Source organism: Rhipicephalus microplus, chromosome 3 (genome assembly GCF_043290135.1).
Source record: "Rhipicephalus microplus isolate Deutch F79 chromosome 3, USDA_Rmic, whole genome shotgun sequence".
NCBI lineage: Eukaryota > Metazoa > Arthropoda > Arachnida > Ixodida > Ixodidae > Rhipicephalus > Rhipicephalus microplus.
In genome coordinates, this window is record NC_134702.1 from 267,868,149 (window position 1) to 267,893,772 (window position 25,624).

At 49.0% G+C, this 25,624-nt stretch overlaps 1 protein-coding gene across 5 annotated transcripts in view; it reads left to right on the plus strand.

Moving 5' to 3' along the window:
* The window catches only part of LOC119159354 (D-2-hydroxyglutarate dehydrogenase, mitochondrial), a 235,526-nt gene that overhangs the window by 65,621 nt on the left and 144,281 nt on the right, over window positions 1–25,624 (plus strand). For all 5 annotated transcript variants that reach the window (XM_075890999.1, XM_075890997.1, XM_075890996.1 and 2 more), the window contains one exon: window positions 16,367–16,564. In XM_075890999.1, coding sequence (XP_075747114.1) covers window positions 16,367–16,564 — 198 coding nt within the window. The remainder of the gene's footprint in view (window positions 1–16,366; window positions 16,565–25,624) is intronic.

Here is a 25,624-nt window from a genome sequence, read left to right on the forward strand (position 1 = left end):
GGCCGACACGATAGAAAGGCTCGGCAGGTACGTCGATCGGTTGAAGGAGCCCGGCGGGGTGTACCGCTGGCCTTTTGCGGCGTTGGCACGACTCACAAGACCTAACATAACGTTGTACAGAACGGTAGAGGCCGGGCCAGAAAAAGCGTCGGCGGACACGGTCGTACGTTCTGGCAACACCAAGGTGGCCAGCCGTTGGTACATCATGTAGTTGCTGAAGTACGGTCGAGTGCAAATGAGTGGGTATTACGAGTAGTAGTTCGTTTCCCACATGGTGCATGTTGCGGCGGTATAAAATGCCGTCTATGACAACGAACATGCGAAGCGAACTGTCTGTACAGCCTGTGTTCAGGCGGTCGATTAGCTCGCGTAGGGACGCGTCACGCCGTTGCTCACATCCTATGTTGCCGAAAGCAGAGAGCGAGGAAATACAGATGGACGCGTCGTCGGTTACTAGATCTGGAGCGTCAACGGGGTACCGAGAGAGGCAGTCGGCGTCTTGGTGTAAACGGCCAGACTTGTAAACCACTGTGTATGTGAATTCCTGGAGGCGCAGAGCCCAACGAGCAAGGCGCCCCGTTGGATCTTTGAGGGCTGAAAGCCAGCATAGAGCGTGATGGTCAGTGGTAACTGTGAAAGGCCGGCCATATAAATAGGGGCGGAATTTACCAACTGCCCATACAAGCGCCAGGCACTCGCGTTCCGTAATAGAGTAATTGCGTTCGGCAGGAGAAAGGAGCCGGCTGGCATACGCAAGAACTCGATCGTGACCGGATTGACGCTGGGCTAAAACCGCGCCAATACCGTAGCCACTAGCATCAGTGCGGACCTCGGTTGGAGCAGACGGGTCGAAGTGGGCGAGAATCGGTGGCGTGGTCAGAAGTGTTATGAGCTGGGAAAAGGCCGTGCCTTGATCAGGACCCCACTCAAATGGTACATCTTTCTTCAAAAGATCAGTGAGGGGGCGTGCGACCTCTGCGAAGTTTCTGACAAATCGTCGGAAATATGAGCATAGGCCCACAAAACTTCGAACGTCCTTGACACAAGTCGGTACAGGAAAATCCAGGACAGCTCGGACTTTGTCGGGATCGGGGCGGATGCCGGAGGAGTCAACGAGATGCCCTAGAATAGTAACTTGGCGATGCCCAAAATGGCATTTCGAGGAATTAAGTTGGAGCCCAGCCTCTCGAAATACTGAAAGAATTGAGGAAAGGCGCTCGAGGTGAGACTTAAAGGTTGGGGCAAACACAATCACGTCGTCCAGATAACACAGGCAGATAGACCATTTAAAGCTGCGCAAAAGCGTGTCCATCATCCGCTCGAACGTTGCCGGCGCATTGCACAAGCCAAACGGCATTACCTTGAATTGGTAGAGACCGTCAGGCGTTACAAAGGCGGTCTTCTCCCGGTCGAGGTCGTCCACGGCGATCTGCCAGTAACCGGAGCGTAAGTCTATCGAAGAAAAATAGGTTGCGCCATGAAGGCAGTCCAGGGCATCATCAATACGAGGAAGCGGGTAGACATCCCTTTTGGTGACCTTGTTTAAATGCCGATAGTCCACGCAGAAACGCCAGGTATTGTCCTTCTTTTTAACTAAGACTACAGGGGACGCCCACGGACTCGATGAGGGCTCTATGATGCCTTTTGTGAGCATCTTATTCACCTCCTGTTGGATAACTTGGCGTTCTGATGGTGACACTCGATAGGGACGCCTGTGAATTGGGGCTGCATCACCGGTATTAATACGATGTTTGACTTGCGATGTTTGACTTATGGGCCTACCGTCAAAGTCAAATATGTCCGAATAGCTCGTGAGAAGATCAGTGAGGTCTTTGACCTGAGACGGCAAGAGGTCTGAGGCAATCATCTTAGTTACATTGTTGAGCCGTGTAGATTTGGCTGCGTCGGTGCTATGCGGGTTCGGCGAGGCGACTGTGGCCAGTTCACGTGACACTGATGAGATCTGGCACTCGTGTGACGGTGAAAGAGTGGCGAGAACAATGCCTTGTGGTAGGATTTGAGGGCTGAGTCCGAAGTTCAGAAGAGGAAGGCACGTCTTGTTCGCTGTGACAGTTAATATGGTGTACGGGGAGGAAACGTTGCGGGCCAATAAAACACCGGGAGAGGGAAAGACCACGTAATCCCCATCCGGAACACTGGGATACGGTTCAACTGTGACACAAGTTAGGGCTTGGGGTGGGAGGCGAACAAACTCAGCGCACGAAAGCTTGTTCTGTACCATCTTCGACTCTTCGGTGGCCGCAGGCAAGTCAAGTTGCACGACGCCGGCTGAGCAGTCAATTACAGCGGAGTGGTCGGACAAAAAATCGAGTCCAAGGATGACGTCATGTGGACAGTGAGCGAGAACATGGAATAGAACGGACGTCTGGCGGTCGGCGAATCTCACACGCGCGGTGCACATTCCGAGCACAGCCGGGGTCGCTCCACTAGCGACACGTACAAATAGGGACTCTGGCGGCGTAAGGACCTTGTTTAATCGTGCACGGAGGTCAGAGCTCAGAATTGAAATATGTGCGCCGGTGTCAATAAGGGCAGTAACAGGAAGGCCATCCACTTCTACATCAAGCAGGTTCTTGTCCGTAGTCAAGGTCAGCAGAGGGTTTTCAGGTCGGGAGTCCAATGCAGCGTCACCTCCGGGAGCTGCATTGCTCAGTTTTCCGAAGAAGGGCGTCCACTAGGGTGGGGCGACGAATAGCGGCGGTGCTGGGGTGACCTGGAGCGACGGTCATGCGGGGACGGCGAACGGCTGGACCGGCGGACTGGTGTCGCAGGAGTGCCATTGTACGGTCCATCGTCACGAGCGCTGTACTGCAGGGGCCGGTGGTTGTCGTCACGTCGATAGCCAGGAAACGACCGAGGTGGATACGTGCGGAAACGACAGTAGCGGGAGATGTGTCCTACACCATGACAATGAAAACATATAGGCTTGTCGTCCTGTGTCCTCCACTGAGCAGGATCACGATAGCGGCGGAATCTTTCTGGTGCAGGAGAAGGCGCTATGGTACTGACCCGAGGTTCCGTCAACGAACACACAGGCTGCAGCCCAACGTTTGCCAGCTCCTCTCTCACGACCTGTTGGATCAACGAGATCGTTGGTCGATCATCAGATGGGCGGGTCAGAAAAGACGGAGACGCGGCCTCGATTTCTCTACGAACGATGCGAACCACACTTTCGTTGTTATGTGGTTGACTGCATGGCGGCTGAAGGTCCTCGCAAGATGACGTAGCGGCCGTGTTCGGAAGTCGCAAGAAATTCTTGGCGACCCGGCGACTCTTCAGCTCTTCGAATCGGCGGCACTCTTTGATGATGTCATCAATGGTGGAACAGTCTTTGGAAACCAGTATGTTAAAAGCATCATCTGCAATGCCTTTAAGTAAATGGCTTACTTTGTCTTCCTCGGACATGTTGGGGTCGGCACGATGGCAAAGGGCGAGAACGTCAAGGATGTAGGTGACATATGATTCGGTCGTAGTTTGTGCCCGACCAGAGAGTTCTTTAGAAGCGGCCCGCTGGCGTCCGACGGCCTTACCAAACAGGTCACGAAGCTTCTGTTTGCAAGTATCCCAGCTGGTTATGTCCGCTTCATGAGCCTCGAACCACGCGCCAGCTGTTCCGCAGAGATAGAAGCCAACGTTGGCGAGCATCATCGTAGGGTCCCACCGGTACACTGCTGCAAACCGCTCGAACTTCGGAATCCAGTCGTCAACGTCAACATGGTCGGTGCCGCAGAAGTTGCCAGGGTCGCGCGGTTGCGTCAATACGACCGGCTGTACAGGCTGCGCCGGAGTCGCGGCTGAAACAGGAGCGGCAGAATTGGTTTCTGTTGCCATGGTCGGGCAGTCGAGAACACGTCCGCTTCGAAGTTCCGTCTTGCGTCGTACCCAGCGCCACCACCAAAATGTTGCGAATGTATTTACTACTTTAGAGTAGAAAAGTACTCCAGCAGTCAAGATGGCAGCCGTTGTGTATTTTTAACAGCCCAAAAACGTCGTCGTCTTCTTCTTCGCACCGCCCGCATAGCTGCATAGCCGCGAACCCGCAACAATATATTGAGTGTTGGAGGTTTGGTGGTAACAAATGGTCTCGTCGGCTTATTTCTCGATTATGGTTATGTCATCGGTGGTTTTTGCTTTACACGAACCTACACGAGGACTTGCCCATGAAATAGCCTCGTGACACCCGACCATTTGGAATGCTCTGCGTTATGCGTAAATAAAGTTTTTCTCTTTTTCTCCAGGATGGGAAAAGGACTCGACACTCTCCACCACTTGTTAGTGCACCTTTAGTGGTGAGCCGAAGACGTGTTTATTGGGAAAAATGCAGAGATAAAACTTACCAGCTGTCAAGCAGAGCTAGCAGCAACAACTTTCTTTTTCTCTTCTTTTGCTGGCGCTCCTGCCTGTGCCTCATATGAATCCTACATACGCCGCCAGTGTCAACAACCAGTATCGAAGGAAACTCAGTAAATAAAAAACATCAATGACACAATTGGATTCGAACCCAGGTCAGCTGCGTGCTAGCCAGCCCAGTATTCTACCACTGAGCCACGCCTGTTCTTGGAACTCGTTTCTAAACTGGCCTTAGGCAGTCTTCATGTCGGGAAAGGAATCGCGTTAATATGAGTAACAAAGTATTTTAGACCATCAAAGGAACAGCAAGGCGTCACACAATGCAAATTGCATTTAATGAGTGGGTCGTCCAATGCTCCATCCCATTGGAAAACTCGTTCTTGATCACCTATTAACTGTAGCACATAATGATGATGATGATTATGATGCTCATTCGAACATTGGCACATACCTCCTGTGAAAATGAAAGAGGAGACCCGGACCCGATTATCTGGCTACATCGAAGGTCAAAGGAACAACTGAGCGAGCCAGAGCGCGCGGCTCGTGCTCGTGCCAGCCGCCCCTTCTTTCTCTTTTATTTGTAACACAGTCTTGCGGCCAGCAAATTTGCGCACGTTTCGAGAAAGCTGTGAGTAAGTCTGCCAGGAGGTGTTACACTGTGACAGAAGCGCCTTGCTAATGAAGAAGCTTGGGGAGACGGCAGCTTGTCTTGCGGAGGCGGTCGTTCAATCTCACTTTGATGTCCAGGGGACTTTGTGGTCATGTTGTTAGCCATCTTGAGGTTATAGCAAGTGCTTTTTCTCTTTTTTCGTTGCTTATAGTAGGAAAAGTCTGATCTTGGCCTGCTTTCGCAAACTCGCAAGGTTTCTTGGTAATTTGCGTGCTCCTTGGGAGTGTTGTTGGCCTTCTGCTCCTGGTGTTGCATCTGAAGCTTCTGTATCTGCTCCGCGATCATGCGCTGCTTGATCACTTTGGGTGTCAGGTGGCCCTGAGCATGTGACTGGCTCATAGGTTCATCCGAGCTGGATGAAGCTTTCAGGATCGAAAATGAGTGTTCTTCGTTCGATGAGAATGGCAACGCTGAAGCATTTTGGCTCTGTCGGGCAGTGACCTCGCCAAGGACGGGAATCACTGCAGCGTTCGAAGGCAGCGGAGATTCATTTAAATGCTCTGTTGCCGGTAGCAGTTTGTCGGCGTCCATCTCGGCGTCGCCAACGATTACGCACGTCGAGCTGACGTTTTCTTCTGCATCAGTCTGAGTTGTGACAGCGTTTTCGAAGACGTCGCTGCAGGAGTCTCCAGACGACCGGTCGATCACGGTGTATTCCCCTTGGCGAAAGTTCTCGTTTGCGCTGAATTCCTTCATGAGGCACATGGCATAGCGCTCGAGCTGTGCCGTGTAGAAATTGTACATTAGGTGCAGGTCTCTGGCATCAGGCGCCATATTCATGTGATGTTCAATGGCATTGTGGATGGTCATGGGGTGCATGTCCTCAATTGAGTGCTGCTCTGTCATGCAAGGTTCTTTTAGATGTTTAGTAAGAAAAGCTCTCTAAGGTTTAAACCTACGAGAGACTTAACAAAGGGACAAAGCCGTTAGTACGAAAACTCAAACAAGAAGTTTAATTGATAAGTAAAAAGACGAAAATCCCCTATAAAATGAAACAACTAATAAACAGTTAACTGGACACGGCGAAATCCATCTATCAACACTCAACAAAGAAGTTCAAAGAGTTCATTGAATCTAACGTCCGAATGGGGCTGAGCGGTGGAGTAGGGCAAGATGTCTGTTCGGTCTCACCCACACGCTGAATTCCGGCGACGATGAGCAAACCGGAACGCGTTGATTCTGGCTTCAGGACGTGGGCAGGACGGGGTGAAGGAACGCTGGCTGCTGATGACACGTCGAGAAACCAGACCGGAACGTGGTGGCTCTGGCTTTAGGAGTGTGGACCCGCCGGTGACGAGAGAACGCAGGCTGGTGGCGACGCGTCAGGGAACCAGAGTCAACCTGGCCAAGCAGCTGGGCGCACAGCTCGGGCCCGTAGCTCGACGGCTGTTGCTCGCCTGTTGGAACCAAAGTCCGCAGGCCCTGAGTTGGAGTTCAAGATCGGGTGGCCACGGTCCTCTCGAGCGGGAACACGGCGGCAGGAGGTCCCGGCCGGTTGAAGTCCTACAGGCTCTGGTCCGATGCCCGACGGCTCATCTTCAGGGCCCGGTTCGGTGACGACCTTCCGCTTGCCTCGTCTTCTTCGAACTCTCCTTGATCTACTCTGCTCAGGCTTCTGTTTCCGCTCTGGCCCACTTGTCTCGTCCCGATTGGAGATTCTGTACTTTCGTGGTATCCAGCCATTGGGCCTTGAAATCTCCGTGGAGGAGGGACCTCATTGGACCAAAATGTTCACGTCCGCACGTGCCGCAACCGAGTGTTATCTTCATCTTCTTTTGGCTGATGGAGTGGCGCACTTTTTAAACACGCACAAACACACTACAAAAGCCCCCCTTTCGAAAAGTTTTTTCCACTATGAAAAAACTGTAGATAAATGTGAGTTTCACTACACACAATACACATTTTGCCCAACGTTCACTACACTCTTACAATCAATCCACTTTTGTACCTTGCATGTTCACACAAAATATACTGAAAGTTCACTACACAGTTCACAGCCAAGCTACAGCGTCCACCCCAAAACTAAGAAAATCACCATTCTCATGAAGTTAGAGCTTTAAACCCATCATATATCCAAACGATGTGAATCCTTGTCCATGTGGTCTTAATCTAGATGCAGCGACTGGTTATTTAAGCTTGACTCTCAGGTTATAGCATCCCACACCAGGCAAACAGAATATTTGTTTCTTTCATCTGAATGCAAAATGAAAACCTTGCAGCATTTCCGATAACAAATCTGCCTGTAGTTCTGCCTCGGGATTTTATCCACATGATCGTCAGCCATGTCAACGGCATCTGTCACTAGAGCTGCCGACATGCAGACAGACACTGCTACAACTCCCTCTGAGTTGTCTACTTGGCTTGCACACAAGTCACATGCTCCTTCATATAACTTCTTTCTATTTTCCAAACTGAATGATTTCGTAGTCGCTTCCTGCTCTTCACACGGAACGCTACACTCTCTACTTTGACATGACGTAATCATTACGCCACGTTCAGGCGAGCTAACTGTATGTTCCCCAACAATGCTTGTGCCACTGCTTACTTTTGCCAGTGTTGCACAGGATGACTCTACAGCTACCGCCTCAGAGTTGTCTACAAGGCATACGCTTCTTGCTATGTCCCTTGTCTTACTTCGTGCACTGGAAGAATCGGCATCTCTTCTAGAGACTGCTCCTTGCTCTTCGAAAGTGCACTGTATGCGAACATCAACCGCCCTTTCATTTGGGCTTTCTAGAGGACTCCATACCTCTTCTAAAACTGTGCATTTGGTTGCACCAGTTCGTTTAGCCACATGGCTATATATGGAACTTGACTGTCCCTTCTCTGAAACTTCCTGCGAAGCCGCATTGATCACGGTCGCCAAACCTCGACTGTTCTCGCCGTCACCCTTCCCTTCGACTCTGCCGTCCACTTGTAGGGAATCTGCACCTAAAGTTTGATCACAAGCGTTCTCTAGTCTGCCATCGAAATTACTAATAAAGGCCCGACTATCGGAGCACACCTCATCCATTGGTTGACTACTCTGGCTCTCGGATTACGTATATTCAGGGTTTTCCCTTTCAAGCCATTGCTGCAAATCCTCATATTCCACTTCCAGCAGTCTCTTCTTTTCGCGCATCTCTATCTCGAGCAGCTTTTTTTTCATGCATTTCTAGCTCATGCTGCTCCTTCTTAGCGCGTGTCTCTCGCTCGTGCTTCTCTCTCCTAGCCCGTGTTTCTCGCTCGAACTCCTCTCTCTTAGCGTGTGTTTGCAATACAATCTGCTGCTTTTTAGCGTCACATATCGCAGCCCGTTCCTCTTGCACTTGCGCCATTCGCTTGTCGTACCACTCCTTGAACTCCGCTCCCTTGAAACCTATACACTCCGCCAGATCTAATAATTCCGAAGTGCTTTTTATGACTTTCATCGCGTCGAAAAATCTACATGAAAAATAAACCGCTCTGTTCTGTCGTGGATGCCAATTTGTCATGCAAAGTTCTTTTAGATGTTAAGTAAGAAGAGATCTCTAAGGTTTAAACCTACGAGAGACTTAACGAAGGGACAAAGCCGTTTGTACCAAAACTCAAACAAGAAGTTTAATTGAAAAGTAAAAAGACGGAAATCCCCTATAAAATGAAACAACTAATAAACAGTTAACTGGACACGGCGAAATCCATCTATCAACACTCAACAAAGAAGTTTAAAGTGTTCAATTGAATCTAACGTCCGAATGGGGCTGAGCAGTGGAGTAGCGCAAGATGTCTGTTCGGTCTCACCCACACGCTGAATACCGGCGACGATGAGCAAACCGGAACGCGGTGATTCCGGCTTCAGGACGCGGGCAGGACGGGGATGAAGGAACGCTGGCTGCTGACGACACGTCGAGAAACCAGACCGGAACGTGGTGACTCTGGCTTTAGGAGTGTTGACCTGTTGGTGTCGAGAGAACGCAGGCTGGTGGAGACGCGTCAAGGAACCAGGGTCAACCTAGCCAAGCAGCTGGGCGCACAGCTCGGGCCCATAGCCCGACAGCTGTTGCTTGCTTGTTGGACCCAAAGTCCGCAGGCCCTGGGTAGGAGTTCAGGACCGGATGGCCCCGGTCCTCTCGAGCGAGAACACGACGGCAGGAGGCCCCGGCCGGTCGAAGTCCTACGGGCTCGGGTCTGACGCCCGATGGCCCATCTTCAGCGCCCATTCATGTGACGACCTTCCGCTTGCCTCGTCTTCTTCGAACTCTCCTTGATCTGCTCTGCTCAGGCTTCTGCATCCGCTTTGGCCCACTTGTCTCGTCCCGATTGGAGATTCTGTACTTTCGTTGTACCCAGCCATTGGGCCTTAAAATCTCCGTGGAGGGACCTTATTGGACTAAAATGTTCATGTCCACACGTGCCACAACCGAGCGTTATCTTCATCTTCTTCTGGCTGATGGAGTGGCGCACTTTTTAAACGCGCACAAACACATCACAGGCTCGTAACGGCGCTGCTGCTCGCCGTTCTGCAGGTGAACGGGGTCGCGCGATGGGCAGTATGTGTGTTTGCCCTCTTCGTCTGGGACGAAAGACTGTCTTGGTGAGCTGCAGCTCATACCATAGGAAACCGGGTCCTTGTGGTTGATGCGCATGGTGTACCGGAGGTTTCCCTTGTACATCGAGATCTTCATGGCACAACTTGTGGACGAGTCTTTGCACTGAACCGCCGTGGATTGGGTGAAAAGCGGCAGGTCTTTCGGCGTGCGCTCAAAACACAGTCGAGTTGTGGTTGATGTTGATGTCGGCAGGGCACTGAAAGGTGAAGTCGCTTGCTTTGAAGTCTATACAGGAGGAGTTCTGAGGCTGGTCGAAAGTGAAGTCGCGGCCTGCAGCGACGTCGAAGCGAGAGGAGTCGTGAGGTTGGTCGCAAGCGAAGTCGAGGCCTGCTGCGGTGTCGTTACGAGAGGAGTCGAGAAGCTGGTCAAAAGCGAAGTTGCGACATGGTGTGACGTCGGTACGAGAGGAGTCGTGAGCGTAGTGGAAAAAGAAATTACAGGTAGAGAAGGGGTGGTGGTGGACTGTTGTGCATGATCTTGTCATAACGAAGTGTTCTTGGCACGCTTTAAGTGGTTCGTTCCATTGTTAATGTCGCACAGAGAAGTTAGATGTCATCCCATGCATCGGTGGCATTGCAGGGTTCTGGTGGTGTGGCAATCATTGGCGAAATGATTGCGTTTTGCACAGTGAAAGCATAGCTTCTCTGTGTGAATCCTCTTCCACATCTCATCCAGAGGAAGACGTTCAGAGAAATCCTGAACAGTGTGTTTTGGAGAGGTGCACAGGACGCAGTGGTGCAAGTAGGGCGATCGAAGTTCAGCTGATGAAGCTGCAGGGGAGAGTTAGGATTCATATCCAAAGAAAAGCGGCGCACAAAAATATGGATATGAATACACACCAACTCGCCCAACTTTCTATTCTGTTACAATAGAGAGTTAGGATGGCTGGCGGATCAGCAAGTCTCGCTGTGGAGGCCTCCGGCTTAGAGACGATATCGATTCCTAGAGACCTCTTTCCTCTCGTATCTCTACTTTTACTTTCATGAAGCTCAGGAGGTTTTTCACTTGTGAGCGGGCTTCCTGGAATGCCGTGGCATTCTCAATTAGCATGGCTTCCTTCTGCCGTTGGCGATAAAGGATGCGGAGGTCTGGAGGTAACACTTTCAAGAGGACGTGCCACAGCACCGTGCAATATTCTCCTGGAGACACTCCGAGACCTTCTGAGGCGTTTGTGTGAAAGGTGACTTCATCTTATAGGTTTCGTAGCTTGGTCACGTCTGTGGAACTTCGGACTAGTGCGACTGACAGCAAACTGTAGAGATGGTCATCGACTAGCATGTTGCGACGGCCGAAGTGGTCTGACAGGATCTGAATGGCAATGTCATAGTTCGATTTGGCCAGGCGAATACCTTGAATGGCTGCCTTCGCTGCCCCAGCCAGGTATGTAAATAGGTATTGGAACTTGTCAGTTTTTGGGATCAAGTTGTTGTTATGGATACAGGCTTGAAACTGGTCCCAAAACCTTTGCCAGTCGCATTGTTTGCCGGAGAAACTCAAGATGTGCACCTTGGGCAGTGCGAGATGGGACGGTGTCATGGTAGTCGGAAGGCCGAGCGAAGGCAAGGTCGCGGCCGACTGTGACGTGCATGTGAAAGGGTCACACGTGGAGTGGTTGTGATGGCGATGGATGCGGGTGGGGCTCGCGGCCGCGGCGCGGTTGCGCAGTGAACTCTTGTTTGAGCGCGAATGACCCAATCTTCGCATTCGTTGGCGGTAGTCAAGTCTGTCTCTAGGTCCTCACCATGTAGCGAAGCTTGAATCTTCTTATTGACGGTGATGAGGTGAGCGTGTTTTGCCACAATGATGTCGATGACCTCCTGGAGCCTGTGAGCCCCCTGCTCAGAGCCTCCAGGAGGTCATCAAGTCAGCCAAAAGGGTGTCAAGCATCAGCATTGCCTTGGTGATGGCTGTCCGGTAGAAGTTGCGCAGTACTCGAAGTTGATTCATTGTCGAAAGTCGAGGGCCAGACGACAGGGTGGGTTTCGGCACCAGAACGAAGTGTGAAAAACGAAGAAGGAGATGTAGTCCCGATCATCTGGCTACATCGAAGGTCAAAGGAACAACTGAGCGAGCTAGCACCCGCGGTTCGTGCTCGTGCCTGCCGCCTTTTCTTCCTATTTTATTTGTAACGCCTGCTTCAAGCGTTATTCTTGATTATCGTCAGTCACTGCATAAAAATTGGCGCAAAATTTCTAACAAGTGTGTAGTGGATACCACGCTTCTGAAACGAATGACGAAGGATAGCCTAGTGAATGCTGGCCTACTACACAAAAAATATGATTATTTATGGCGCTGTGGGTACCCAGCAGTGTGCTTGTAGCAGTTACCCCAAAAGCGTTCCGAAAAGGCTCTAAAAGGCCGCTCTTGTAGCTTTCCCTGTAACTACGCTGCACGTTTTTTGGAAGAAGCATAACGGCGGGCGCCCGCGTTCAGGTAGTGACCTGGCTTTAGCGATTGTAGGTCAATTATTCACACTCAGGTTGCTGCGAAAAAAATGCGGTTGTCATAAAACTGCCCCAGTTATCGTCGCAAAATGGGCTAGTCGAGAAATGACGTGCCGTCGAAAAAACGCTAGAGGCACGTTTCTCAAAACTTACGTTGTGCAAGCCTTTCTGTCATGTAGTTTGAAAAGTGCTCATTCGATAATCTTGAAATTGCATGCGCTTAGATTTTGGTAGCCGCAGGCAAAGTTCCATGTGTTGCAAGAAATGGGGCATGTTGATATTAAAAAAACATTTCTATATTAACCGTCGGCTTTGACGTTCTTTCTCTTTGTTGCGAATGATGAAGTGCACAAGCTGGTGTAATAAAGGAATGGCCACAAGGACAGACTTGTCATATAACAAAGTATTTGTCGGAGAAGAACACCTGTGACCTTTAGGTAAAGTCATTTCGAAGGAAGGTGCACCTCGCAGGTCTCGGCTGCCAGCCTTTTCTGTTTTCGACAGTTGTCGCAGCCAAACACAATGCCGTGGTAGCCTGTCGTCCGGCTCTCGTCTGATATTTTGATTTTCAGCAGAACAAATGCTTTAGCGCATAAAAAAAAACGAAACACATTGACCTCTGATGCACCACGCATGCAAAATGCGGCAATCCCCACACACCAACAGCGGTGACCGAACGGACAATGAAAAGTAACGAAAATGCACTGGTTCGAGGCTACGCTCCTCCTCTTCATGAAAATATTTGAAAACGGTCCATAGCGCTAGAACGCACAGAGCGGATAAATAGCTCGGGCAATACTTTGCCGGACCCAGGCTCGATGGAAACGCGGTCCCTGTGTCTCTCCTTGACATGAGGAAGCAGGTGATGGCCAGGATAAAAATGGGGGGGGGGGGGGGGAGGGGGGTTCTCTAGTGGCGAATATCAGCGACCTTGAGATGCTTGCTGAGAGCTACGAAGACAGTCCGTGCCTAAAAAAAGTGAGGAGAAAAAATTGAGGGACCCTCAAGCTTCGCCTTAAAAGGTTGAACACGAGAGCGATAGCCTCGCGTTCAACTGATGGTGGTGATGATGATGATGATGGTGATGATGATGATGATGATGATGGTGATGATGATGATTCCCAGAATAGCGGCACTACCCACAACGGGGGATCGGCAATGAGGCATGCCGCAGCAGAATTTGTGAAAAAATAAATAAATAAATACTAAAAAGAGAAAGGAGAAAAAGAGGGTGATAAATATGCAAAAAAGATAAAATAAACAGGGTCAAAAATATTCGTGATGATTTTCGTGCCTTTCCATGCAATGCTACTTAAAGATAAACATATGAACTAATAATTGATATAATTAAGGTGAAAGGATAGATGAAACAACGTTTTGGGTTACTGATAGTTTTAACATGGCATTCTCTTCGAGTATTTTAAATAATTAAATATAGCATTGTGAATGACCCTGTCGCAGTGCCCCGGTGCCGACGACCCTAGGAAGAGCAATGCTGATGTAGAAAGCTCAAGGCCCATTTTTTGAAAAAGTACTTTTAGAAATCTTTGCATGAGGTTCTGATATCTTGCACACTCCATGAAGAAGTGCTCAATTGTTCCTGCTTAATTAGGAAATATACATTGGGGGGGGCAAATCCAGGCTTGTCTAAGTAAAAACTTAGTGACGGTATTCTGCATATCAATTTTGTTACCGTAACTTCCAATTGTCTTATGCTGCACCATGAGCTATTCCACGGATGCCTAAGGTGCTGTAAACTTGTGTCGCTCAGTTGAGAAGATTTAGTATGTTTCTCATGCAGACAAATGTTTCTGAATCGTGTGAACATTATATCGCAGGATCGTTTTATAATATTTAGGGCAGGTCCTTTAACAGATGTTGCCGCTAAGGTGTCCGCCGCTTCATTTAATTCTAATCTAGTGTGGCCTGGTATCCAAACCACACAGACGTTTCGCACATGATTTGGCATACACCAATAAACTTCTGTGAGGCAGCTGGAGGAGTGAGATGCTGCTAGCGCAGTGCAAACAGACAAGGAATCTGTTAACACCACTACTGAAGAAATGTGATGGGAGTTTACGCAGTGCAAGAGTAATTGCCATTAATTCTGCCTGGAATATTGATGTGAACTTGGGCAAGCGAAGAGAAAAGGACCAACTAAGATCCGTTAAATAGATTCCCACTCTGGCTTTCACACCACTCGCAGAAGCATCTGTGGCTACAACTGAATTTATCCCCATGATTTTGAGGTGGTCTTCCAACAACCCTTTTAAATACCTGGTGGGTAATAGTTTAGCGTTTCTTGGAAATATATGATCAAATTCTATTACCAGTGTGATTGATTGATTGATATGTGGGGTTTAACGTCCCAAAACCACCATGTGATTATGAGAGACGCTGTAGTAGAGGGCTCCGGAAATTTCGACCACCTGGGGTTCTTTAACGTGCACCCAAATCTGAGCACACGGGCCTACAACATCGCCGCCTCCATCGGAATGCAGCCGCCGCAGCCGGTATTCAATCCTGCGACCTGAAGGTCAGCAGCCGAGTACCTTAGCCACTAGTCTATTACCGGTGTGGGAGAAAGTACGTTTGGGTAAATTATATTACGATGTGATACTTGTAGTGGTTCCAAAAGCTTCTCTGCAAGTATTATTTGAGGTCTGTGTAACCTAGACCATTCACATTGAAAAAATGTGGAAGGCTCATTAAGGAACACATATTGAGAGCATCTGCATGGGAAGGCTGAGAATATATGTTTAGATATGTTTTAACTGTTAACATGCGAACCCTAGTTTGAAGAGATGGCAGGTATGCTTTGTGATAAAGTATAGTGTTGGCTACAAATTTTCGAAGGCTGAGACATGTGGGAATCGAGGCTAGCCCGCCGCTGTTGGGTGGGCTTTGCCACCTCTTTCTGTGTTGTCATGTCCTGACATGACTTTCCCCTTCTTCACTGTCTGTCTTGCTGTGGGAAAGGGAGTGACTATTAACCCCTCTTACCCGGTAGCAAATGTCGTCTCTGGCGTCGTGCGCAAAGTCTCTCGGGACGTTCCGCGCGTGTCGGGAGTGAGAGAGAATTTGTCTGGGACGACCAGGGTGAGCACGTATTTCTTTTCTGTTCATCGGCTCCTTTTGTTTGGGGCTCATCGGACTTCACCAACGACGCCTTGCACCCACGGCAAACGCTCACCTTTTTGTCGCCCCCTCCGAATGCTAGGCCGAAGAGCGGTGTGGTGTCCTAGAGCATGGTCATAGTACGCCAACCCATACCTCTCGGAAGCCAACGCAAGCAAAGTTTTGCCCTCGCTCGAGTGACCAGGCCCTGTTTGTCTCGATGTCCCCATGAATCATTTTTGCCCACGGAGACGTGCTCGTGGCTTCCTGTGTAGTACATTTTGCCCGAGGTATGAATAAGCCTATTTGCTTTCCCACTACCCCTGTTGCAATGGGCTCTGTACTGCGTTTTGGTGTTGCAGCAGGCAATAAAGTGTTGCGACCTTGAGAAGTACCGTGTTCTGGCCACGGCGACGGTTAACGCATGCCCTGCGGCTCGCTAAGACCGGACCCACGCTAGTGGCCATACTCCTTTGGGATACGTGTACACTACAGACATAAATGTAGCACCTCACGTTCTAAACTTATAAGCGGGCTTAATTTATAAGCAGCTCCTTCAGATAGCAATACACACCCAAACTCTAATATTGGGCCGATGTGCATACAATAGATCATTAAAAATGTTTTCCTACGCATTCCAAACCCACTTGAAACACTTAGTGTATGAAATCTTTTCGAACTTGCTGTACACCTACTACATGGCCTTAAGTGTCCAGTAGCATGTGTGCCTTTTGTAGTGGGTGACTGGCTTTAAACTATGAAGTCATTATAATAGCATCATGTTCTGACACTCGATGGCAATGTGCGCTTGTGCCACGCATTATTAAGGCAGTAGTTCATGTTCTATTGTATTGTGAAACAGGTATACAGGATGCCTGTGCTTGTAAAGCATGAAAGTTACTTTCACTGCATTTCTAAGCAGAGAAAGTTTTTTTCACTGTATTCACAAACATAGGCGTGGCTGTGTCGAACATCCACTGGCAATGTAAACGACCCGGCTTTTATCCCCACTCAGACCCAGAATTTTTAATCATATATAATATTTGCATCTTTCTCAATTTTTCGGTCACAACTAACGGGCCAACGTTGACATTTTTGCAAAACGGAACTTTTTTAGCATTATGGCGTTAAAACAAACGGTATCTGCGTGGCACAGATGGAGTGAACGAACGTGTTCAATGAACCTCTTCCTGCAGGATCGGGAGCTGCCGTGTTGTTGCCGCGTTCAACGGAGGAAGTGTCTGCCGTGTTGTCACACTGCCACAGTCGCCGCTTGGCCGTCTGCCCGCAGGGTGGCAACACAGGGCTCGTGGGCGGCAGTGTGCCAGTCTTCGACGAGCTGGTCCTCTCGACGGCGCGTATGGCCAAAGTGAACACTATCGACCCATTGTCCGGTGAGCATTTGACTGCAGGTGTTAATAGAGATGTGTACAACAGCATTCAGCGGGATCCCGTCAAAGGACCAAAGTTCTAGAGTGATTGTTGGCCTAGTTAGTACTTGCTTAATGACAAACCTTAGCCGCGAAATGTTACAGTGTAGAGAAACACACAACAACAAGCACAAGCGGCACTTCCAACTAAGGTAGACTGAGCGCAAACTTCGGCTTAAGTATGCAACTATGCAACATAGAGACATGCACAGTCTTCACACAGCCTTACACTATCCAGCCATTGAATGAGTTCTTTTCTGATACGTACGTCACCAACATGTCACGGATACACCATTCTCTTTTCTTTTTAATGTATGGGTTTCCGTCAACTCATGCGCAGTGTTATATCTACTTCTACCGAGAATCTTGATCTTTTTAAATTGTGGTTCACCCGTGCAGGCTTTGCAATGCATATGCAAGTTTGCCAAGCCATCCTTCAACAGATTTAATGCATGCCCCCTGACTCGTTCATGAATACAGCACCTGGTGTGCCCGATGTACGAGTTGCCACAAGAAAAAAGAATTTCGTAAACCATGCCTTCGGCAAAATTCTGGTCAGTCGTGCCATGTTTCTTGCCACATCCCTGCTGGCTTGCCTCCTCCCGAGCAGTCCTTGGGCACAGTTGAGTGAATTTTACAGGCGCGAAAAGGTGACAGATACCTTATACTATTGCTATGTTCTTCCTGGGGTCTGCGCTCAAAAAATTGTGCAAGGATCATTCATTCATAATGCAGGGATCATTAGAAAACTAGTGACACTACGGGCCCGAGCTAACGGGGCGGTCTCAACCTCCTCCCACGCCTAGCGGTGAGTGGCCGAGCCGTGTCCGGGGAAAAGGGAATTTTGGGGGTTGACCTGAAGCTGGGTGATTGGACCTTTAAAGCCCCCCAGCAGAGGCAACACAACCCTTTGGCCCCGGCTTCACGTAGACGGCACCCCTTGGCTGACCCACCCAGGGAAAATTGGCAGTCGCTTTTTCCTATCTCTCTCTCTCCTTACATCTTTGTCTTTATCTCTTACTTTTTATCTATCCTGTCATCTTCTATCATCCGTTTACTTCCGAATTTACTGGTGGCAAGGGTTAACCTTGTGTGGCATAACACACCTAGGTTATTTCATATACGGTTATAGTGGCAAAATACAGTTGGCGTCCGTGTTTTTACATCTTCCACTGCGTCCCCTTGTTGGGCCCCACAGTGGGTGGCTGGCATTGGTACCGAAAACAGGAATACTTATATGGACAGTTCTTTTCCTTCACTGCACGATCGCTCCCAGAAGAAAAGAGGGTTCACCTAAGACATCTCTATATTTAATAGCCATCAGACAGATAACTTTTCACGCTATCGTGTAATTCATTCTGTAAAAGCGGACAAGAAAGCTCGAGGATTGTCACCCTTCCTCGTCGGGAATAGCCTCAAAGAGACCATAGGACCTGGGTACAAAGCTGGCCAACGGAGATTTCCTTTTAAAACTCCGAGAGAGGAAACAACATGAGAAATTAGAGACTCTTGCTTCTTTCGGTGACTTCCCGGTCACAGTGACTCCACACTGCACCATGAACACTTCTCGGGGTGTTGTTTTCGATGAAGACCTGAAAGAGCTCACTGAGAAAGAGTTGCTAGATGGTTGGAGTGATCATAATGTGATCAATGTAAAGCGTATTAGGATGAGGCGCAACGACAAAGAGATTGAAACAAAACATTTAATTCGGACCATTAACTCAAGTGTCCTGCCGGAGACCATCGAGATGGGTTATGTAAAGATCCGAGTGTGACCATACATCCCCAATCCTCTTCAATGCTACATATGTCAGAGGTTTGGTCACAGCTCACAGAGCTGCCAAGGTTGAATGACTTGTGCCAAATGTAGTGACACAGAACATTCCTCTGAGACTTGCTCGAATACGCCACATTGTGTGAACTGTAACAGGGAACATGCCACGTACTCACAGTCTTGTCCCTCCGGGAAAAAAAAGAAACAGAAATGGTTACTATCAAAGTCATAGAAAACTTGTCCCTCAAAGAGGCATGGAGGCATGTTACAAACATGCCAAATAGCTCCTATGCCTATGCTGTTGTGACGCGTCAGGGGGCACCGTCACAACGGCCTGCGGCAGGCGCTGTGCTCGGGAGTAGTGAGCCGGTGGCAATGCCGCTCGCCCCCCACGGCAGCAGCAGCAGTAAGTGCTGTACTGCCATCCCAGAAGGACACACCGCTCCCTAGAGCGGTGTGTTCAGCGCCTCCGCTGAGGCAATGGACGCAACTCCTGGACAGGTGGCGCAGTCTGCGCCAAAGGAGCGGCGCGGCGCGACACTGTCGGCCGCTCTAAAAAAGAAAGAGCTGTAATCAAAGGGCCTGGGAAAGGCTCTCGAAAGGCTCTCGAAAGGCTCTGTGTGATAAGTTGCTTTTTAAAGCACACAGCGTGAACATCTCTCTTCAGATGGGCACACAGGTTTTACACTGAAACATGAGAGGTCTTCTTAATAATCTTGGTGATGTGAAAGAACTCCTTCACCAATTTAAGCCGAAAGTGCTGTGTGTTCAAGAAACTCACCTAAAAAGCACACAGACCAACTTCCTCAAGCAATATGCGATTTTTCATAAAGACCGTGACGATGCGGTTGCGTCGCCTAGAGGAGTAAGCCATAGTTGATGAAGGTACCGCCTGTAAGCAGTTACATCTCCAAACGCCTTCGGAAGCAGTTGCGGTTCAGGGAGTGATATTTGGTAGGCTTGTCACTATCACTTTAATATATATCCCTCCTACTATCAACTCCATAAAGCAGAATTCCAAAGCTTCATTAAAGAACTTCCTGTGCCATATATGATTGTTGGAGATTTCAATGCGCATAACCCACTGTGGGAAAACCCCCGCGGTGATGCGAGAGGACGCCTCGTGGAAAATTCCCTGTTTTCTTCAGGTGCCTGCCTACTCAATAAAAAGGAGCCTACATATTTTAGTGTCACACACCAAACATACTCATCCATTGATTTAAGCATTATATCTAGTACACTCTTACCATATCTTGAGTGGCACGTTATTAAGAACCCTTACGGACGCGACCATTTTCCAGTAGTTTTGAACCTAATGACACAAGACCAATGCCTCCATCATATTCTGCGATGGAAGATTGAATCGTCCAACTGGGAGCTATTTCAAGAGAACATATTTAAGACGTGAAGATGTTGCTTCACTGAACATAGATGATGCTGCGGAATATTTTACAGCTTTCGTTATTGATGCTACTACAGTAAAAGCTCGTTGATTCCGATTTCACGGGACCGGAAAAACTGTCCGAATTAACCGAATGCCGAATTAACGAATGAACAGGGAAAACAACATTTAAAATCAAGCTGCAGAAGCATACCTTTATTTGTTGAAGTATTTTGTAATTGTCGTCTGCATTTTCGTGCAGATTCCGGCTGACATCACAATTTTTCTTAACTGTTCCAAATGGCCAACAGCACGCAAGCTGTCGGGAGTGTTCAGGCAAGCGTCCTCTAATATTAACAGCGCCTCCGAGACTTCCCGTGAGGTGCGATGAGGTCGCGGCTGTATCTCCTCGCTTGATTCTTCGTCGGAATCGTGGTCTTCATGGGGCCCGTGACATCTATAATAATCTCTTGATCGGTCAGGAGACCACTCGTGGCGACACCATGATCAATCGCGATGTAGTCTTGAAAGGTCACATCTGTGGGAAGAACAGCATAGAAAGTCGGGCAGTCATCGTCGGTGGACTCGGCTGACACCTCCTCGATGCCATCGTCAGCTACTGCTGCATGCTCGGGCCTCACAAAACCGCTGTGCCGAAAACAGTTGGCGATGACTTGCGGCGGAGTGTTTTTCCACACATGGGCGATGATGTGCACTGCGCTGAGTAAGTCCACTTGATACAACTTTCCAGCTTCTGAGCATAAAATCATTCGCTCTAGCAGGTGCTTGCGGTACATCAACTTCATGCAGTGAATGATACCCTGGTCCATCGGCTGAAGAGCAGACGTAGTGTTGGGCAGCAAAAAAACTACTTTGATGCTCTAAGTTCGACTGTACAGTTATGGGCACTGCAGTTGTCAACAACCATAATTATCTTGCGGTCCTTCGACGTGAAGTGCCGGTCCAACTGCTGCAGCCAGCCGCGAAAAAGGTCCGATGTCATCCATGCCTTCCTGTTCGCTGTGTACTCGACAGGAAGGCTTTTGACGTTCTTAAAAAAACGTGGCTTAAGCGCCTTCCCGGCGACAAGTACTGGCAAGCGCTCCGTGCCAGTCATATTGGCGGCAAGAAGCACAGTTATCCTTTGCTTGCATTTCTTGCCACCAGTGCACGCGTCCCCTTTGAAAGTCACCGTCTTGTCGGGCAGAGCTCTGAAAAATAGAGCAGTTTTATGTGCATTGAACACGTCAGGTGGTTCATATGCGGCGATGTGCTCCAGCAGCTTCACATTTCTTCACTCGGTGGTCACGCTTTCGTCAACACTGGCCTTTTCGCCGCACACACCCCTGAAGACAAGTTCGTGTCTCTCTCGAAACCTCGCAAACCATCCTTCTGACGCTTTGAACGATTCAATGTTCATCATTGCAGCGTACTTCTCACTTTGCGCCATGTTGAGAGGTCCGCTCAAAGGCAGATGTGCGTTGCAACAGTCAGTAATCCACCGGAGCAAAGCTTCTTCGAGCTGGGGATGAGCTGCGGTTCGCAACCGCTTTCTAGAGGCATGAAACTTCTCGCTTTCGAAGGCTTGTCGAATCTTTTGTTCATTTTTCACGTACGTTCTCAACGTGCTCCGCTTCACGTTGTACTTGGTCATAACCTGCTGTCGCGATTCGCCGTTCTTTAGTGCTTCCAAAATTTCCACTTTAGTCGCCAAGTTCTTCGCGTCGTAGTTCTGCTGCTTTTTCGGCGTTGCCATCACTGTAGCGCACGATGGTGGTGGCATGCGAATACGGTCACAATGGAAGAAAAAGAGAACTCCGCAAGAAGAGATGGGATGGATGGTAAAACTTTATTTCGTCAGAAAGCAGCTGAGGATGATTCCGTGTTAGATGGCCATCAACCCAAGGTTAGCGGAGACCTGTGTGGCCCACTCCACGACCCTTAACTGGATGACTGGGTCTGAGCTGGTCAACACGGCCTCCCAGTGCTCAAGAGAGGGATCACGCATAATATTCACAGGCGGCGCTATGCTACATTCCCAAAGAATGGGATCATATATTGCCACAGCAAGACACCATTTGCATTGCGGCTTAATCTCCTCCTGGTACATTTTGTTCAACACGTAATGGTTGGGAAAAGATCGTGTCTGCAGTTTTCTCCAGACGCATTCCTGTGCCTTAGTCAACCGCTTGTGCGGGGGCGGATAAAATCTCCGCTCTAGTTTATAATGATTCGTTATGTCATGAAAGGACACCAGCCCATCTCTCGCGGACCTCCCCGGAACTGGCGGCTCACCTACCTGGCTGACGAAATCTCGTGCATTCAGGTGAGCCGCCTCGTTCCCAGGGTTCCCAGAGTGTGCTGGTACCCAGACGATTTCTATTTCTCTAATTTCTCGTCCCGTGGCCCCATGCAGAAATCGTGCGGCGGTCGCCGATATTCTGCCCCTCGCCAGATTTCGGATGGCTGTCTTTGAATCACTGAAAATCAAATTCGACTGCGAATTAGTTATAGCTAGCGCTATTGCCGCTTCCTCTGCTGTTTCCGAGGAGCGAGTTTTGACCGATCCAGAGGCGACCAAGCGTCCCCGCCTGTCCACCACCACAATCACAAAAGCGTCTTTGTCCTTATATTCTGCAACATCTGTATAGACTGCCGCTTTGTATTCGCCGTACTCAAAGTGTAAAGCTCTGGCTCTTGCCTGCCTGCGCTGCGTATGGTGAATCAGATGCATATTTTTGGGCAAAGGTTTTATGTAGAGGGCCTTATGTAACTCTCGCCGCACCTGAATTTTAGTGTCCCCAATGGGAGCCTCCGCTCCAATGCCAATCCTTTCCAATATGATCCTGCCCACTTTGGTTGTTGAAAGCCTAGCGTGCTGCATCACCAGATGCGCCTCCCATAATTCATCCAGGGTGTTATGTACCCCTAGTTTTAACAGCCTTTCTGTAGATGCGTTGTTAGGCAATCCAAGCGCTGCCTTGTAAGCTTGCCGGATCATAGCCTCGACCTTACCTTTTTCTGCAGCATCCAACTTCATATAAGGTGTCGCGTAAGTAATCCTGCTGAGCACAAACACCTGTACCAGCTTACAGAGTTCTTTTCCTTTAACCCCGCTCTTACGGTTAGCGATTCTTCTGATTAGCCTGACAGTAGCATTGACCGTGGTCTTAAGTTTTTCAAGGGCCACCCTATTCTTCCTGTTAGTTTGCAAATATAGGCCAAGAATTCTAATCGTTTGAGCTTCAGCTACCGGCCTACCCCCTACCTTTATTTCTAACAGCAGTGGTGGAATATAGTGTCTTGCATGCAGCCCTCTGGGTTTGTCCCGAGCCACAAAGAGCTCGGACTTGGGCTGAGAGCATGAAAGTCCCGCCTGTCCTGCCAACTCTTCAACAATAATAACTGTCTGTTGTAGTGTTTCTTCCAGATGCGCGTCACTACCCCTGGTTACCCATAGAGTAATATCATCTGCATAAAATGTGTGTTTGAGTCCCGGTATCTCCTCCAGCCTCGGCGGTATTTTAATTAGGGCGATGTTAAACAGGGATGATGACAACACTGAACCCTGCGGCGTCCCTTTGTCTCCCAACGCGAATGAGTACGATTTGATATCTCCTATTGAAATTTCTGTGGTTCGGCCCTCCAAGAATGATCTGATGTAGCGAAATGTCCTGACCCCTGGGCCAATTTCCGATAGGTTATTCAATATTGCCTCATGCGAAACATTGTCGAAAGCTTTATTCAGGTCAAGCCCCAATACAGCTTTGGTGCCCGTGCCATGCCCGGGATCGACTACATCATGTTTTAACTGTATCATGACATCCTGTGTGGACAAATTGGCCCTGAAACCTATCATAGTTGGGGGAAAGATGGCCTTGTCCTCTGCATAATTCTGAAGCCTGTTGAGAACCACGTGCTCCATCAATTTGCCCTCGCATGATGTCAGCGATATGGGGCGCAGGTTTTCCAAGCAGAGTTTCTTGCCTGGCTTCGGAATAAATATAATCCTAGCATGCTTCCATTGTGTTGGGATCTCCCCGGCCACCCAATACTCATTTATCAAGTCAGTGATCGCCCCGACCGATTTGAAATCTAGGTTTCTCAGCATTTTATTAGTAACCCCATCCGGACCTGCGACAGACGTAGTACGCAGCTGCCCCATGACAAACTCCACCTCTGCAATTGCGAACTCTTCATCTAGTTCTGAGTTTTCCACCCCCGAGTAGTGTGGTAAGCAACCGTCTACTCCATCGGTTATGTACCGATTCCGAAGTTCCTGTATAAACTATCCAATTGTGCCTTCATATTGACGCATTAACCGAGTCATTTGTCCCCGTTGAGCTGATTTTGTTGCTGCCGGATCCAAAAGATGCCTTAACAGCTGCCATGTATTTTTGCATCCAAACTGTCCATTCATGCGATCACAAACCTGGCCCCACTGCTTGGCTTGCAACTCAATTGTATAATTTTCGATTTTACGTTCTAACTTGGCAGTCCTTCTGCGAAGGACGCCATTATGTTTTTGCTTCTTCAACCTTCTCAAGAGACTCGCGTGTGCTTCCCACATGTGTAATAGTCTCGAGCCAGCGGTAAACTCCTCCTGCTCGACTAACACTTCTACCGTGGTATTATTTACATCCTCCTTGAGCGCCTGTACCCATGCATCCAGGTCATTAATTTTCCTGTTCACAGTGTCTGCTCTGTTTTTCCTAAATCTGTCCCAATGTGTAATTCTATGCCCCCTCACTTTGTCTTCATGCTTCGCAGTGCTAAACGTCGTGGAAAGGATATAGTGATCACTTCCTAGGGCTTGTCCCGTATTAATCCACTTAGCATTACTGATGCCTCTAAAAAACGTAAGGTCTGGAGAGGTATCCATGCTTATGCTGTTGCCTATCCTCGTATGTTCTTGTGGATTGTTTAACAGCGTTCATCGCAGATACCGGGCAACTTGCCAAAGCCGATTGCCCTTTGGGCTGGCTCGAATATAACCCCACTCCTGGTGAGGTGCATTGAAATCTACCACTATAAGCGTAGCGCAAGCTGCTAACCGTTGAGTTTGAATCAGGAGTTGTGGCAAGCCCAATCCTCTATCTTTTGGAGAACTATACAAATCAAGTAAAAACAGACTCTTCTCATATTTTCGTTTAGGCAAAATCTCTAGCAGGACATAGTCTTCCCTGCTGCTATCTACGGAATGCTGAATGGCAGTGATGTTGCGATGTACTAGCACGGCTGTGAAGACGCGTGATACGCCCCTTGAGTCAATTCCTGGCGCTGTAAATGCCTTAAGTCCAGGTAATTTTACGGAACCACTAGCCTCCTGTAAAGCTAATATGTCTAATTTACTGTCCAGATTTTGTACGTGCAACTGCAGGTTACCCCGCTTTTGACGAAAGCCCCTGCAGTTCCACTGCCAAACCTCAATTTGCTGGCGAGGTGCCATGATGAGGCACCAGGTTGACTAATGGCACTTGGCCACCCACGGGAGGCAGTCTTGCCTCCAATAGAGTATGAAGCTGCTGAAACATGCCCATGACCTGGGTTTGGGAATCCCTAAATTCAGTGGAGAGCATGCCGAGACGCTCCTCTATTGTGTCTAATCTGGCTTCGATCTTTTCTACTCGAGCTTCTAACCTATCTTGTCTTTTCCCTTGTTTGCCTACTTTATCCGCAAGTGTTGTTACATCCGACTTAAGACTAATGACCTTAAAAACAGGCTGTGGCATGTCTACTGGTGACGTTTCGGCTAATCGTTTTGCGTTAGCTACCTCATCCCCCGGCAGTGGTCTTTTCACTGTCCCCCGATTCTCCACTTCCATAGCTGCACTCTCCTGTACACGAGCAGACGCCTCTTGCGTCGCTT